Below are 17,467 nucleotides of genomic sequence, written 5' to 3'. Positions count from 1 at the left end.
AATAGGATAAACAAAATTTCAAATGCCACATGTATATAAAGGCAAAATTTCAGCAATGTTAGTAATCTAACAAACCAAGACCTGAGGGGTGGTGTGGGTGGAATACATTCAGTATAAACATTTATTATTTAAATAGGGAATCAACATTGTGATTTATGAGGGGAAAAAACCCATCTTAAAGGGTCATAACATAGATTCAAATGGGAGAATTCAAACTATTAGAAACAAACGTTTATGCATACCCACCTTATCTATTTATCATTTTTTTTGAGCAAGTAATATGTCTTTATCAGGGAAACAATTTCAATATGGAAAATCTTAGCAGAACTAATATGGTGTTGCACACTTTTTGTCGGGGGGCCTGAGTGGATCACTGCCATCTCACCTCTGTCTATGTGGGTTTGAGTCTCCAGCTCAGCCAATGTGGGTACGTGCGAAAGCTTGTTTTCATTTTTCAAATACTAGGTGCTGCTTTAAATGAACACCTTCTGTCACCTAAAGAAAATTGTGAGTTAACATAACAGTCAAAATAAAATAACAGACAATTTCAAAAACTTTAGGGAACATTAAATTAATCACAAAAGATGAAGGGTTTCTGAAAACTTAAGGGAAACATGGTAGTGCATTCTTAAGATCATTTATCTACAGAACTAATAACTCAAACTAAATCAATATCTCCCAGTTAAAAGCAGATAAGCAAGTACTCACCTTTAACGAGATTAGCAGATGATACAGACATTAGATTAATTTAAATACCCACCTTTAATGTGCTGTGAGATTCCTCTACTGAGGCAGGTGTGATGGTACACAAAATGGCTGTCTTTGAGTTTCCACCAAGAGCATTTTGTAAGATCCTGGTCAGTTTTGAGTCACGATAAGATACATGTGTTGTGCTGTGGGGTAAAAAGAATAATTGCTTTTCAATCTGTTCATGGGTCAGCACTGTATGCACAAATATACATGCACCTTAAAATTCAACATTATTATGGTTCTGCTCTACAGTTTCATACATTACAAGATTTCATTTTAAGAAAGAAGAATTACCCAGGTTTTCACCAATGGTTATCCTAGTTGTTAAAAAAAGACCTTGTATATCTTATGTTTTGTTACAATAACTTTTCATTCCCATTATTTTGGTGAAAGAATGATGAGTGCAACTTGGGTTAGAGATGACATAACTTGGTCTAACTTCAGATGCATACCTTTCAAAAGACTGCTAGCTCTGCTTGATCATTTTCACTTCCTGGACTTAATTTAGTTTTTGATATTTTATAATTCCTTTATTGCACTTTCACAATAACAATATCTACTGTGAAAATTTATTTGCCCTATTTTAACAACTGCAAAAGTTACATTTTGGACTAGCTGAAGCATATTTCTTGAACACAAGGGATCAGCTTTTTTGATAACTGTCTGCTTCAGGTAACATGTAGTTTCCCTAAGATCACATGTCAAACATTTTTACAGTAAATGACAGCAGCATAGTAATATGCCAACATTCTCTCCATTGTGCTTGTTGCAAATTCACACAATTTCACCTTATTCCAGTCCCAGTTTCAAAAGTATATAATAACTGTAGAACAAAACCATAAGGATCAAACAGGTGTTATTATTATAGGATTTTATTATGGCTGTAGAGCTGAAACATTTAAGTTGCAAGCATCTGAACTCCATTTGAATAATTATCACGCACTTGTTCCACAGCTGCACATAAGCACCACCTCCCACCCCTAATGTGATGAAAAGTGAGTTATTTTAAAGACACATTTCATTTTGTCAACATAGTAAAAACCATATGACAGGAATAGACTTAACACAATTATTACTGATATGTCATTGATAGATATTAATTTACACAGGGATGGAACAGATGAGATTCAGAGGCCAAAGGTCAAAGGGGTTAAATAGTTGCTAATTATTTTAACATTAGTAAACAGAAACAAATCTGCTTAGTCATTATATTCTCCTTAATTTTATTACAAATAAATTAAGAATTTTTTTGCTATATTCTTCTTTTACTTAATCCAATAGTTTTAGATTTTAAGATGATTTTAATTCTGTGTTCTAAGACTTTTAAAATCCCTATATTAAGAACTTTGTTTTTGTTGGTTTCAGTAGCAGTTTTAACACATTATTGGCAAAAACATGCCAAGGAAATGAAACAAAACACATTTCCCAAGGACACACTGGACTGGCCTGGGTGGGTATTCAACTTACACCCTTGGTTTACAAGTCTGATGCTCCACCAGCTGAGCTACTTAATGCAGCTTCCCTATGATTAAGGCCATTTCACACAATACTGCCACAAGGTATATTATGTAAGAAAAAGGATCACTTACTGGTCCAAAATCTATGCTCCGTTTGAAAAATAAGGAAATGATCTACTTGCCTGTGACTACAGATTAAATCCACTCATATGTCCCACACATTTGTTAAATTCAAAGCTTAAAATTAAATTGGTATGTGTAATGCAGACAGAGCGATAACAACTGTATATATCTAGGCTTAGCCCCAGTTATGTAGATCAGGGTTATACAATATCTTTCATAAAACACCAAAATACTAATTTATTCTTTTAAAATACACATTAAAAAGTTTTTAAAAGAATGTTTAAATAAAAAGGATATGTAATAAATACAAAACTTCATAAGTTTTGTTCCAAATCGAGGGAAAGAACTTGTTTAATATCAAATAGGAACATAAGTCTTTGCCCAATGGCCTCAATATTCCTGTGCCTTATCAAATTCATTCTTTCTGTGCACATGGAACAAAACATATATGTAGTTTTATCTATGACTTTCATAGACAGAAACATGCTTAGAAACAGCGATTTTGCATGCGTGGAAATAACTACTTTCCACTGAACATTATAGGTCTTTCAGGTTGTTTGTGCAGTTTTGATGATGTATGTGATTTAGTCAATTGGACATGGAGCCAGCCAAATAATTGAACATATGCAGAACTTTATACAGTGAGTCACTGAAAAATTTCACAACTTCTAATAATTCCAGTAATCTAACTCATCACACTAAATTCACAAATTGTTAAATTAGAATTTTTTTTATGTATTCTTATAATTTAACTCAACACACTAAATTCAAAATTAGTTAAATTAAATTTTTAAGGTATTCTTATAATTTAACTCTACACACTAAATTCATGATTAGTTAAACTAAAATTCTTAATGTATACTTATAATTTAACTCAACACACTAAATTCATGATAGTTAAATTAACATTTTTAATGTATCTTTTTCTGCAACTGAACTATACAGAGTTTTTTGGGAAAATTCACAGCTTATACCCCGATTCTGACCAATCTTTGTAAAAATGTCCTGGGCCTTCTGCAGTCAGGAACAAAGTGATTTTTAGCCCCAACTTTTCCCAGTATCATGAGAACCCTAGAAACTGACCCACCTCTCATCCCCACTGAGTTTGTGTATAACCTGGCCCAAGGTGAGCAAGCTTTTGTTGATAGCACATCCTTCTCTGAACCTCACACCCGTGTTCTCTGCTGCTTTCTCTGACCCAGCCAAATCTACAAAGTTCTGAAATGCAACACACACAACACTATTAAAACAATTTAATTAGGTGGTGTAAGAGACAAACATGCACTACAATCGATGATCCTAATATTCTTTAGGTCAACTCTGAAAACTGTCATTGTCGTACATGCTTTAGTAGTAGTTTCGATAGGTTTCAAGAGAGTCATTCATATTCAAAATATTCTGAAGTAGAACATAACCCTTCTAACTTAAACAAGGAAAGGAATGTGAACAAATGGGCCCTTTATTTTAACCCATCAGCAGAAACAACATATTAACTTACAAACCACTTCTGTCTGGCTAATACAGTGAATCCCATCAAAACTCGTAAATACTTGGAACCATATTTATTTTTCACTTTTCAGTTTACTGAGGGTTTCCCAGATGTGAAAAAATGTATTTTTATAAGTGACTTGAGAGATAACTTAATTAGAAAATATGTGTGTGTGTGTGCATGTGTGTGTGTGCATGTGTGTGTGTGTGTGTTAAAAAAATAAAAGCTTCTCATTATGAACATTTAATGAAACTTTATGTGAACAATCTATGTTCCTTCAAAAAATAACATCTGGTCATGTGAATAAATACAGTTGTCCTACACAGAAATAGTCCTTGTCTCAAGAAACAATTAAGCAACCAGATATTTTTATAACTTTATTAGAAGTCCATTACAATTATAAGTTTTAATATGTAATATTCAATATAATTCATAATGTTCATAATCAAATTATTTCACCATGCTTCTTCAATGCAGTTATTATGTTATGAACCTATGGTCTTAAACTAAGTAACAGAAAACAGCAAAAACCAACAAGTTATGTAAAAATTCAAAAATTAATTTATTTCCTAACAATACAAAGTGAAAATTTAAAAAGAACTTATAGTATTGTGAATTAAATCACAAATAGTCCTAAAAGTGTATCACAAGTCCAAATACACGAAGTTCCAATTGAATAACAGTGGTATTCCTAATAAGTTCCAATAATGAATGTGTTGATCTGCCTGTAGTATCAAATGTGCTAATCTGATCATGTCCTGGATTGTGGTGATGTGCTAATAGTCTTTTGAATTGTCACAATATTATAATCCCAAGATGTTCTTATCTGAATTCACCATAATTCCAAATTAAAGTTCTAGCCCAAGAATATTATTGATGAGCACTTTGTATTCCAGCAAAAAATAATAATTTGAATACATAAATCCACCAAATGAAAGCCTGAACACAACAATAACTGATTCTGCGTCAAGATGTTACGGCATGAATGAAACATTTTTAGATAAATAAGATTATATAACCCTCTATTTGACCTAAGTCGCAATTACCATTTTCTTGAAACACTCTGTCACTTAATGGAAACATCCATTCTAGACGTCTCTAGGGTCTGAATCAAGACTATCTTTTAATTCAAATTCTGGTAAACATGTTTACACTAATAATGATTTGAATATTTAATCCACAAACATAGAGAACATTTTAGCAATGTATTGATGTTAACAAAGTAAACATCCCTGTTGAATTTTGGACAAGGTCAGGTACTAAATACAAATGTATAAAACATATATACATTAAAAAAAGCTAACAAATAATACAAATTAAATATACATAATATATGACACAGATTTATACTCTTTCATCTAATTTTATCCTATAAGGATAGTTCAAATCTACAATATTTAGCTAGTTGCTCTGACATCTTGTCATGCAAGTGGCAGTTATGGCTGCTTAAAAATATATGACTTTTATCCTTAAAATTAATTGAGTGAATCTGACTTTTAAAATACTATTTTGTGAGCCTCTGTTTACAAAGCATTAAAAGCAAGACTGCATGCCATGAAAAAGAATCAATCACAATTAAATAATAAGACAATGAACATAATCTTTCTTAAATAGCTGATCCATAAGCATTTGGTTATTAATAATGCACCTTAAATGTTAACTCTTTTTTTGTGGTGCAGTGCAGATTTTGTAAATGAACCTGTTGTCAGTCCTACTCTGTGTGCATGTCAAGTATTGTTTTAACCTCAAGTGCTCTTGAGACATGTTCTCAGCAATAACCCGATTACAGTGTTTGTTAACTGTAAATAACCTGGCCCAATGTGCATTAGGAATTTAGTAGTAAAATACATTTCCAAGTTTGGGTGGAGTGGGGGTTTTTTGGAGGGGGGGGGGGGTAATTGTAAGCACAAAATTGAAACTTGGGATCAAAATTTGTTTCAGTTCTCAGTGCTGGGGGTTTCAGTTCACAGGTGGGAAAAAATTATATCAAGGAAGGAAAAATTTCTGACCCCAGCAAAATTTTGATCTTGAGAGGATTGCCAAGGTCTCACTATATACTGCATATACACAGCAGGGGTACATAAATCCAATACCCTTCACCCAGTAACAACTAACTTTTAACTTCAGACACTCAAGTGTCTCACAGTCCTGTTAGCAATCCGATTTTGACAGTTCCAGATTATGATAAGCTTGATTACTGAGATGAAAAATCGATCTTTATGGTCAACCTATAGCTTTGCTATTAATTCTAGGTGTTAATGTTAACTAAAAATTTGGTATCCAACTTGCAGAGTCAGCCATGTGCAATAATCAAAATCCCTGCCATCACTTAGCAACAATTTATTACTGGCTAGTGTGAGATTTTATCTTCACTTTAACAAGCATTTTGACTTCCTCACATTGATCAGAGTATTTCAAAAACAGCAGACACACCAGAAATAGATCTGTACTCAGAATAACCATATTCTCATTAGCTACCATTATATACAGCTACCTACCTACCCACCAAACTACCTACATACCTATGATTGGTGGCTTGGTCCAGATAATATGAAATATGGCAGCAAAAGGACAGACAGAAGAGAAATAATAGAAATGATAGAAATAAGAGTGTCAATCTATGTTTTTATCCCTTCATACTCAGACCCATACTTCTACCATGATGGCAATAAGACAAATGTATCTCAACTGGCACAGCCATGAGAATAACAAGTCTTATTTACAGCTTATGACTGCATTTGAAAGTGATGATGGAAAGTCCTGCTTGTGAGATACCATGTCAGGAGCTTCTAAAACTGTCACTGGTAATTTATTCCATGTCCCTATGGTTTGTGGAAAGAAGCTGTACTCGAAGAAGTTTGGCATTGCATACATCGATCTGAATTTTTGTGTGACTTGCCTTGATTTAACAAGATGCTACTAACAAATATTTGTCCGTGAATATATACTGTAGGGTTGTTCGCTTTCTTGAATAACATGCCCATTTGAACCTTAGTGTGCCTATACTCAAGTGATTCCCATTGGAGATGATCCAGCATGGCACTGATGCTGCTTGTATTTCTATATCTGTTTGCAGAGTATCTAGCAGCCATTCTCTAAACCATTTCTGCCCTGTTTATGAGGTCTTCATTATGTGGGTTTCACACAGTCAATCAGTACTCAGGGCTAGGTCACAAAAGCCAGAAATAAGCTGAGCTTTTTACTTCCTCATTGATGATGCAGAGGTTGAGGCACAGGAACCTGAGGGTGCTGTTCCCTTGTTTCACCATCTTGTCTATGTGGCATTTCCAAGAGAGATCTTTTCAGAATTCCACCCCATGATACTTTGTTGCATACTCAGTGGCTACCTTGTGCCCTATTAGATTGTGGTCAGTCATGATCAGAGATTTCTCCCAGTAGACTCTAAGGATGCAACATTTTTCTGGGTAGAGCTAGCTGGTTCAGGTCTTCTTGTAGGATCTTGCAGTCCTTGGGGGCATTGATTTCCTGGTAGACTATACAATCATCTATAAATAGTCCTGTGTTGGATTTGACACTTGATGGTAGATCATTGATGAGCACAAGAATGAGAATGGGATCCAAAGCAAGGTACTCCACTACAACCAGTGCTGGGTCTGAAGTTGCTCAATCTACAATAATTCTCTGAGATCTGTCAGTTAGAAAATCTCTGATCCGTTTCAAAGCATTACCCTTGGTGCCATAATGGTCCAATATAAAAAGGAGTCTTTCATGAATGACACTGTCAGGAGCTTTAATAAGGTCAAGAACCAACAGGTCATAACACTTCCTGTCTAAGAATATGGCAAGTTCACACAAAGATTAAGAATTGTGTTTTAGTTTCTTCGAACACCAAAACCATGTTAGCAGTCTGCTAGGATGCTGAAGTGATCTAGATGATGTTGCTGACTGATGTATTGAAGCATTTTCCAGCAGATACATGTTAAGAAGACAGGCTGACTGTTGGTGGCCTTTTTTTTCCTCCCTCTTTTTTAAGATAGCCATGATATTTGCTGTCTTCCACACATAAGGGATTGATCTGGAACCTGCTGAGGGGCACTTTTGGTAAATATGCCTCATATATGATGCTTGATCAGGCCTGGGCCATTTCCTCCATGGCACAAGGGAGCTTAAATGAATTTTAAAGCCATACAATATGATGTAAAATAAGCAGATAAAACCAAGTTGTGGGCCAAATCCAGCCCACAGACTGAAGTTTTCCAACTTCTGTGCATAATCCTTCAGGATCTTTGCTGGAATCATGTCTGGTCTTACATGGAAAAGGATCTCCATGTGGGCTATGCAGGTCACTCTTCTCCTCTCTAGACCTGCCAACCCTGACAAGTCCGTCTCAGTAAGATTGACCAGTTTTCAGTGAGGTGTAACAAAATATCAATAACTGCTATTGTGAAGCTGGAAAACATAATTAAAAGTTTGATGCATTGATGATAAACATTATGTTCAACTGAAAAGTTTGTAAAGTACACGTAGACTTTATTTACCACTAGTATGGTTGCACAAACTCTAGTTCCAAACCCTATGCAGCTCAATGGCTTGTTGCTATCTCTCAACTTAACATAATTCTTGGGAATTCTTTTCCATTTCACATGACAACAGAAATCATATCTCCCGCCACAAGACATGAAATTGGCATGTGATGTCCAATAAACATAATTGTGTCCTTTCCAGCTTTTATTCACAACAATCTGAATACTCCATTTTATTCTTCTGTGCTGATTATTAACACCTTTCTATAAGCATTATTTTCCCTTTCGTCTTAAAGATGCTTTGTTTTCTGGACACCATTTTTAAAAAAAATTCTTTAATCAACAGTCTGATCATGCAGACACTCTGCATGAACAAATAGGTGCAGTTTAAAGCATCTGCAGTGCTGCTGTAAAGTTATTCTGGTTCCTTGACTAATTTCACTAATTCTAAGATGAAACCCAGACCCAAATAAAACACGGATGAACCAATTATCCAGATTTTTCGGCAATGACAACTTTTCAGTAGTTTTTGCTAGTATGCCATAAGTCTGTATTTTAGGGTAATTTTTGTAAGACTTATGGCAAAATCATAAGAGTTGGCAGGTCTGCCTCTCATGTGAAGACAGACTAGTATTGTCAAATCAGCATGTCAGCCTTGTCAGACGTCACTGAATATAGTTTCTTTCTCCTTGAGGAAGGCCACATCATAGCTGTCTCTCTGTATGGACTTAATTTAGTTTAATGTAACTCAAAAGTGTCAGTATGTTAAATTTGAAAGTGCAGCAGTTTTTATCATTAAGGTAGAGGATCAAAACAATTCATTTGTTGGATGATGGGAAAAGTAGTCATGATATTGCACCAGAAATGTCAGTCACCTTTTGTGCCTATCAATTTAAGCTATCTGTGAAGAAAAAAGTTAATCTTAAGGATGAGATACAAGTCACATCCCTTTTCATTAGGGTTGGGGATTATTCAATATTTAAAGCTTTGTAAAAACCAAGTACAGCCATATATGATTTCTGCTGATTTCCCACTTATCAAAGAGTACTCACATAAGCTGACCATCTTTTGATCTCAGACAGCTGAGCTAATGGCTTATACAGATATTGTTTTTAAAGCATGAAGAGCCGTTTCCAAGTGAAACTTGTACAAGTTGGCCAAAAAAAGAATCACATAGGAGTTGTCAATTACTAGTGATGTAGTGAAATTATTGTTTTCATATTGTGTGTAAAACAAACTATGATCACTGATTATTTTAAGTTGATGATGATTAATTTATAGGATGGATTTAAGTTAGCAGGATACAGAAATCTTGTGCGGAACATAACTTTGGGAAAGAACAACATATAGGCATATTTTATGATTTTGTTGAATGGTCCACATAAAACAATCATAATAATAATATTCATTGCATTGTATTTTGTTCCAAAACCAGTTTTAAAAGGTGAAACTTCCTTTGTACGGAGGTCACCTGTGTACAAAGGGCAGTTTTGCCTTTCCCATGGGCAGCCCTGAATAACAAATTTGACTATTTGTTTACTTAAACACACTGAACAGATACACTCATATGCTACATACATTCACCAGTAGTGTACACAAAGACACTCTTGCACAAAAGGAATCTAGGAATTGTTAAACTTATTAAACTGTATGTTGTTTTTGGTTGTTTTTTAAACATGTAATATTGTATCCTTTACTTAAAAATAAGAGAAAAAAATCATGAAAGTAAAACAGCTTTTACAAAAATAAGTAAAACTAACAAATATCACACACCAAATATCAACCATATGGTCCACTTTATCTCAAACTCATCATTTCTGTTATTCATTCTGGCTACTTAACTTTCAGCATTTAATATCATATAAAAAAAAATTATAACAGGTGAGATGTTATTTTTATCTGTATATAACCTATTTTGCATCAAAATTATAAAGTTATTGAGCTTATCAAACTTGTTATTTTCAACAAACATATTTACCTGTAATTCTAAAATTCACATGTTAAAGTCAAGGGCCATTCCATGAATAATTTCCAAATGTATTATGCAATAAATGTTCAGGATGTTCATAGAGCTCCTCATTAGCACCCTGCAGTCTCACAAACCAGGGGAGACAATCCTTTACACTCCTGTATCACCCATGGCTGACGGGGGAAAAGATTTCCTCATTCTACATTAATATGCAAAAATCTTCTTAACCAATCAGTCAGCAAGAGTAAACTCTTCTCACCAATGTGACCCAAGATGACCATTCACGCTGTTTGAATGAGCCAATTAAAGTGACAGTTTATAGTGACATCTAGCACTGGGGCATCATGCCGCAGACATGGAGCATGATGTCCAACCCAGTCACATTGTCCTGACACCAGGCCAACCAGTCTTAACACTAACCTCTTAATGCTGAGCGCCAAGCGAGGCAGCTGTTAGTACCATTTTAGTAAGTCTTTGGTATGACTTGACCTCCCGCATCCAAGGTGGACGCTCTAACCACAAGGCCACCAGAGCAGTCCCTGAAAAATGAGAAAATCTCTACCCAGGCTGCCAAGGGTCATAAAGGACTGTAGCAGAACATCTCCCATGGCTTGTGACGATGCTTATCCTGAGGAGTGACATTTTGTTGAAAACAACATGAAAACTATCATGGTTTAAACAAAGTGGTCGGAGTTTCCAAATTATTTTTATTTTCCTTCAGCATAATTTATCAAAAAATCTTTCTTTTGATTTAATATAACTTTCTGATCTATTATTCTTGTTCCATCTTTCATAATTATTTCTTGAAATTGCCTTGATATGCAATTTCTCTTTTGAAGATTAAGAAATTTTCACCAAACTAGTACATGTACCACCTTGACCTAAATCTTTTACCTTTTTTAGTTTGTATTTTTTAAAAATCTGCTTGTCTTCGGGTTTCAACATTTTGATTAAATTGGAAAGAAAATTTCTGCTCCAATTTTTATATTTTGTTTCTGTTGTTTTCTATAAGAATGTGAATACATGATTGATTATGATCTTATCACCATCACAATAGTATTCTTTTACTATGAATGCTATATATTTTTTGGCTAAATGAAATATATTCGTTTTATTTTAATAACTTGGAATTGAACTTTAGGTAATTAAGATATTAACAATTTTAATGTTATTGTTGGATTATCTGTTTCACAGCCTGGAATAATAAATGAGTTTATAAAATTTACCAACTGTCCTCAGTGATTAAAAATTTGTCAAATCTATTCCATTTCATAGAGTTTGCCTGTCACTAAACAAATCAGGATCAGAGCTGGGATAAGCTATGAGCAAGTACTGCACTTTCAAAGGTTGCCATTTTCAGAAGGGTGCCAAAATGGAGAAGAAAAGGAGCAGAAAATCAGACAAGGGAGCTAAAATGAAACAAAACCTTTGTTTTTTCTTCATTATGAAAATCTTTACAAGCTTTCTTATTATCAAATATTTTAATATCTTAATGATTGGGGAGGGGTGTGGCACCAAATGCCTGTTTCACACTGGGTTTTATATTGCCTTGCACCTGCCCTGGTCAGGGTTGACAGTTCACCATGGACCTAGTATATCAAGTTAATTCTTGATGTCCTGGACTGATACAGTTATCCTGTAAAGTGTTATAAGAGTCAAGCTCCATGTCCTGAACAACATTCCAGTCCCCACAAGTAATAACAGAAAAATTGTCAAAATTCGTAAGAACCTCTTTCAAATTTGTAAAGCAAAGTCATCATCATCAATTCAACCATATAATTTCACTAGTGCAAATCTCTGTCCATTAACTGATAAAATATAAGAGAATTATCTGCCCTGGCAGTCATATCGTGTTTCTTTAAATAAAAAAAAATAAAAAACTATTTCTAACCGGGACAGCAACATAAGCACTATTACATCTTTTATGGATAAAAATACTTATAACCCCATTCAGCCTCCCAATACTTTTTAATTTCAACTGTAATATGTGTTTCCTGTAAACATACAACAGATGCATTCTTTTGCTTGACCTAGCATGAAAACACCTCTTCTTTTGCATTGGAAACTGTGTAGACCCCTAACATTGATAACAAAACTTGAATCTGGGAATCCATAGTTAATTAAGATTTGACTAAATTTTTACAGAACATATATAACTATGTGTTATAAAACCAGTAGCATACATGTATTCACATACACCCTCACACAAAAACAGAAAAATGTAGAACAGTGGGTAATAGTAAACTATCATGCACCCCTGGGCAAATTCATGAAGTTGCCCAGTACACCACTGGGCAAATACACTGTTAAAAGTCTGCTCAACACTGGAGTGTTGGTATAGTTATTAAATTTTAATATCCATGCAGTTTGGCTGACATATATTTTATATTTATCCAAGCCATTAGTTCACTGTATATTGGTTCCTTCCATACATATTAAAAGTATAGGGTAGTGAAAAATAAAACAATTTTTTTAGGAAATAAATCCAAGTAGTAAAGGGGACTTTTTAAAAACTAAATAAAGAATTTGGTAACCAAATTTTAAGGAATTAATGAAAAATTAATACATCATTATTTAACTGTTCTTTAAAGTCAGAAAGTATGGCATTATATAATGCAAACTGGATAGAGATGTGTAAACCTCTGTTGTGTCCATCTATCAGTCTGTGTACACTGTTCAGGACTTTATATTTCTGTCTACTACAGTCCATGTCTTTTTAATCTATTAAAATTGTTTTCATAATAATTTTTTTTTAAACTGACGCTCCGGAGGAATTCACCCATACAATCTATTTACAAATACGTATAGCACGGGGATGATAAACCATGGTACACAGAAGAACAGTACAGACCATCATATAGACATATTGAACATGGCAGAGACAAATCATGTAAATATTCATACTATCAATGACATTAACAACTGTGTGCCAAAGAATCTAGCATGTGATTGCCTCTTCAAAACAAAATTCAGAAAAATTATACGACTAATATGAAAGTTATATGATAAATATTTTCGCATTAAATACAATTATATGCACATTTAAAAAATTATCTGAAAGATTCTACAAAGATTTCTACCAATTAATGGCACTGTAATTCTAGAAAAGTCACTTTTCTCACAGAGAATATATATAATTGCAATTACAAGTTTACACCCCCCTTTTGGTACAAAGTTCTATACATTCAAAATCCAGAATCAGTTTAGGAAAATTATTTCACATCTGGTTTGGGTTTGATTATTTCACCGATGTCATCAAAAAGGTCAAATTTGAACCTTTTACCAATTTTTGTTTTGGTGCCCACATGCAGTTAAAGTACAATGCAGATGGGAAGTTGATCTCCTATATTGTGCTCAGTGACAGATTCCACAATTCCGACATTGTTTATTCCTAAATTTCTTTTTCTTCCTGGCAATGTTTATTTCGGTAACTTGCATGATACATTCATATACAGTATTAGAGAAAAAGAAAACTCTATGGGATTAAATAAAGTATAAAAAAGCATAAAAATCTTTTTGAAAATCTGTAAATAAAAAACAAATCTTTTGGTGTGAAGGACAAAATTTACCAAGTATTAGCTTAATATTCATCTGATATAAAAAGCTAATAAGCACATGAAACTAACAGTAATTCAGAACTTATCAATAACACATACCCTATACAATGATTTGACTCTAACACTTGAGAAATATCACATATACATGGAAAAATATAATTTATAGACAGTCAAAATTATGTTTTGTTGAAATGTGAAGTGCCATTTCAAGAAGGTACAACTGAAATAGGAATGCTGCATTGCATACAACTCTTACCAAGTGTGATACCATGACAGCCTCTTCATCTGGATTATGTCTGCTGCGGCTCTCAATTATCTGCAAGTCAAATGTATAATTAGTACGGGGTGTATTCTATGATGCAAAATTATGAGATTCATGCCAATTTAGAAAAATCTTGCACTCCCTACATCAACAAAATGCATAAAAATGACCCATCATATTTTTAAAACCCTTTTTCTGTATTACTTAGACTTTCTTAATCTCCCCATTATTTATATAGTTCATCCAATTTAAAAATATGATGGGGGAAATTACTTTCCTCTGACCCAATTTCAGCTGCAGAATAGTCCCTGAATAGTGTACAGAAAACAGCAATGCATTCTAACAACTAATCCATTTCAATTTACCTGGGAAGATGGAACACCACCAATAAAACAAGAGGCCCCAATGATCCTGAGACCACTCACAAGTCTGACATCTGCCCAACAGCCAGATGCAAGAGCAGTTGGCCAAGAAATCTTTGTCAGCAGACTGTTTTATGAAGAAATTTCTTCCAAGCTGTTCACTGCCAATTTTATATAGGAAACGTTTAAGAGTTTCTCTAAAAAATTTTAACACCATACATTTTGGATGACACATCAGCATAATTTGTCCCTTACTAAAAGGCTCCTATGCTCAGGTCAAAACTGATTACATTCTGTTCACGTCTTTTAAAATAAAATTTATTTTCTATTTTTAATAACAGTGGTCAAGATTGATGGAGGAATTGCACAATTGGTATAAATTTCAAAGAATCTCCAGCTGCAACACTTTCTGTCAAATTTGATAAAATTCAGTTAAGCTCGTTTTTTTATAAGTTATTAAAAGTTTCTCATTTGTTAGTAACAGCAGCTATATCTGAATGCAAATCAGCAATACTTGTATAAATTTTAAAACTTTTAAAGCCTGGATTCTTTCTGGCAAATTTGCACAATTTTCTGGTGATCAGATTCTAAGAAGTCATTTAAAGTTTTTCTATTTTTAGCAATGGCAGACATATCTGATGATGGATAGAAATCATTTGTATAGCCTTTAAAATCCTCTATTCCAGTATGTTTTCTATAAACTTTGGCAAAATTCTGTTGAGCAGTTTTTACATTTAAAGGTTTTCCTATTTTCAGTAATTTTGGCCATATTTAATGTAAGACTGGGATGTGTAAATTTTTAAATCTCTCTGTGTTAAAAGATGTTACTTATCAAATTCAGCTAAATTATGTCTTGCAGTAAATGAGGAAAAAGTCATTTAAAACTTTTATTCTATTTTTAGTAATGATAGATTAACATAATTCTTAACACCAAGAAGCTTTCAATCAAATTCTGTTATGAGGTTTTGTTACAAGTTCTTTAAAGGTTTTCAATATTTAGTATGGTAGCCATATTGGCCTGCACACCAACATACTTTGAACAAATCTGAAAGAATTTCATAACAGGATAGTTTCTGTCAAATTTGGTCAACTTCTGTTGTTTTTTTTAAAGACATTATTTAAAATGTTTTCTATTGATAATAATAGTAGATATACTAGATGGCAGATCAGCATCCAATAAACACATTTTAAAGGCCTTAAAGCCAGTATGCTGCTGGTAAAACTATGTGCAAATTAGTCAATACAACAAGAATAGCTTGGAATCTCCAAGTTACAAACTAAAGGAACTGCATAAAAGCAATACATGTACATGGATATTAATGAATTCAATTGTAATAACAGGAAAGGAGGGAGATTTAATTTGCCCATAAGTATTTCATATTCCATCCTTCCAAAGTGTTATTATATATGCTCATTTATTTGTTCATAAAGAATAGTGACATAATATTAATTTAAGGATTGATAATTAGTAAGCGGTATGACAACCAGTGTAGCTCTAATCCATACATTACAATGGTTCTATACATGTATGTAAGATTATTCCTATTCCACTGATGCAATTAATGGCAAAGACAATATGACCCCAACCTGAATAAGCTTGGTTTAAGTTAAAATTATAACCATAAGCAGATGGGTGTAGGAGTAGGTATCTCATACTGATGGGCATGTATGTAACAATGGAATTAATGTAACCAACAGTAATGAAAATTTGTCGCTCAAATAAAATGTTAGAACTGGTGAATGTGGTTGCCTAAACATAAACTTTAATGAGAACATTGCAGAAGGAAGGTGCTTGTAAATAGTAAACTGCAATATAATACAAGGTAATAACTAGTAGTTTTTTTCCTCATAAATACAGCCTAATCTATACATGTTTGCTTTTAAAGGTTTGATATTTGCTGACAAACTGATACACAATACAGAGAGAAACCTAATCGTGTGAGACTGATATAATGTCTTAGTACAGACATCTTTAGTGTAGACCCTGGACAACTATTCAATGATGAGGTTTTTATCAACCCGAGAGATAAGCTTTCACATATCTACTGTCTTATGCTATAGTGTTTAAACAATTGGGCAAACATAAGGACCAAAACAATGCATAGGAAAATTAATGGAACCTTATATTCCCCAACAGGTATACAATACAAAAATAAAGGCAAAAAGGGCTAAATCTTTAAAGCACTAAGACATTTAAACAAAATATAAATCATACTTAAAAAGCAATGTTCTTATTACTTTCTCAAATTGATGGTTTTTGTAACCCGTGGGTCACTAAAATGTGGATATAACAAAATAATTGGGGGTTCACATTGTGGAAAAAGAAAATGAATTTTAATGAACTGGAGTATCACAAATAAATAAATAAAAAGAATACAATTAAATATTTCATTAATAAAAATGAAATATTTCTTTTGAAGACTAAATATATAATGCTATTGCAAAAAAATTATAAACTGAACTTTGTTAAGTAAAAAGTACAAAATAGTTATGGTATATTACATTAATCAAACTTTTAAAAAGATTACAAATATATCATAAAAAGATTTATGCCATTAACAAAAATGAAAATAGAACACCAGTCTACTTAGACTAGGAATCAGCAATTAGGCAAAATATTTTAACTGAAAAAAATTCCACCATTGCATGGAAATGAATGCAACAACATTATGAAATTCTCAACTTATAATAAGAATATTTCATAACTTGCCTATGCTTGGTACTAAGCAGTAAATTATTTAACAGCTCCAAATATTATACAACTTTCAGAGTTTATTTATTTTTCCTCAAAATGAAATTTAGTAGTCTTTTTATTTTACTTTAATAAAAATGACCCCACTCCAACATTTGTTTTCTCTCCATGCTTTTTTCTCCAGATTTGGACTGTACAATGAAAGCATATTATTATAGTATGGACAAGGATCCAGTGTATGATTAAGTTTTCTCTGTTATCATTGAGAAATCAATATAAACTGAGTAAGACTGTTACAGTTTCATAAACATAATTTAGAGAT

At 33.2% G+C, this 17,467-nt stretch overlaps 1 protein-coding gene across 1 annotated transcript in view; it reads right to left on the bottom strand.

Moving 5' to 3' along the window:
- LOC149806602 (uncharacterized) overlaps positions 1 to 17,467 on the bottom strand; it is a 186,706-nt gene that overhangs the window by 132,613 nt on the left and 36,626 nt on the right. Inside the window, exons 9-11 of the mRNA XM_089955423.1 lie at positions 14,086 to 14,145; positions 3,418 to 3,548; positions 761 to 893 (exon numbers count right to left, since the gene is read on the bottom strand). Of these exons, the coding sequence (XP_089811549.1) occupies positions 761 to 893; positions 3,418 to 3,548; positions 14,086 to 14,145 (324 nt within the window). The remainder of the gene's footprint in view (positions 1 to 760; positions 894 to 3,417; positions 3,549 to 14,085; positions 14,146 to 17,467) is intronic.

This window comes from Sinohyriopsis cumingii, chromosome 1 (genome assembly GCF_028554795.1).
Source record: "Sinohyriopsis cumingii isolate HCF-2022 chromosome 1, ASM2855479v2, whole genome shotgun sequence".
Taxonomy (NCBI): domain Eukaryota; kingdom Metazoa; phylum Mollusca; class Bivalvia; order Unionida; family Unionidae; genus Sinohyriopsis; species Sinohyriopsis cumingii.
This window is presented reverse-complemented; position numbering and strand designations above follow the sequence as displayed.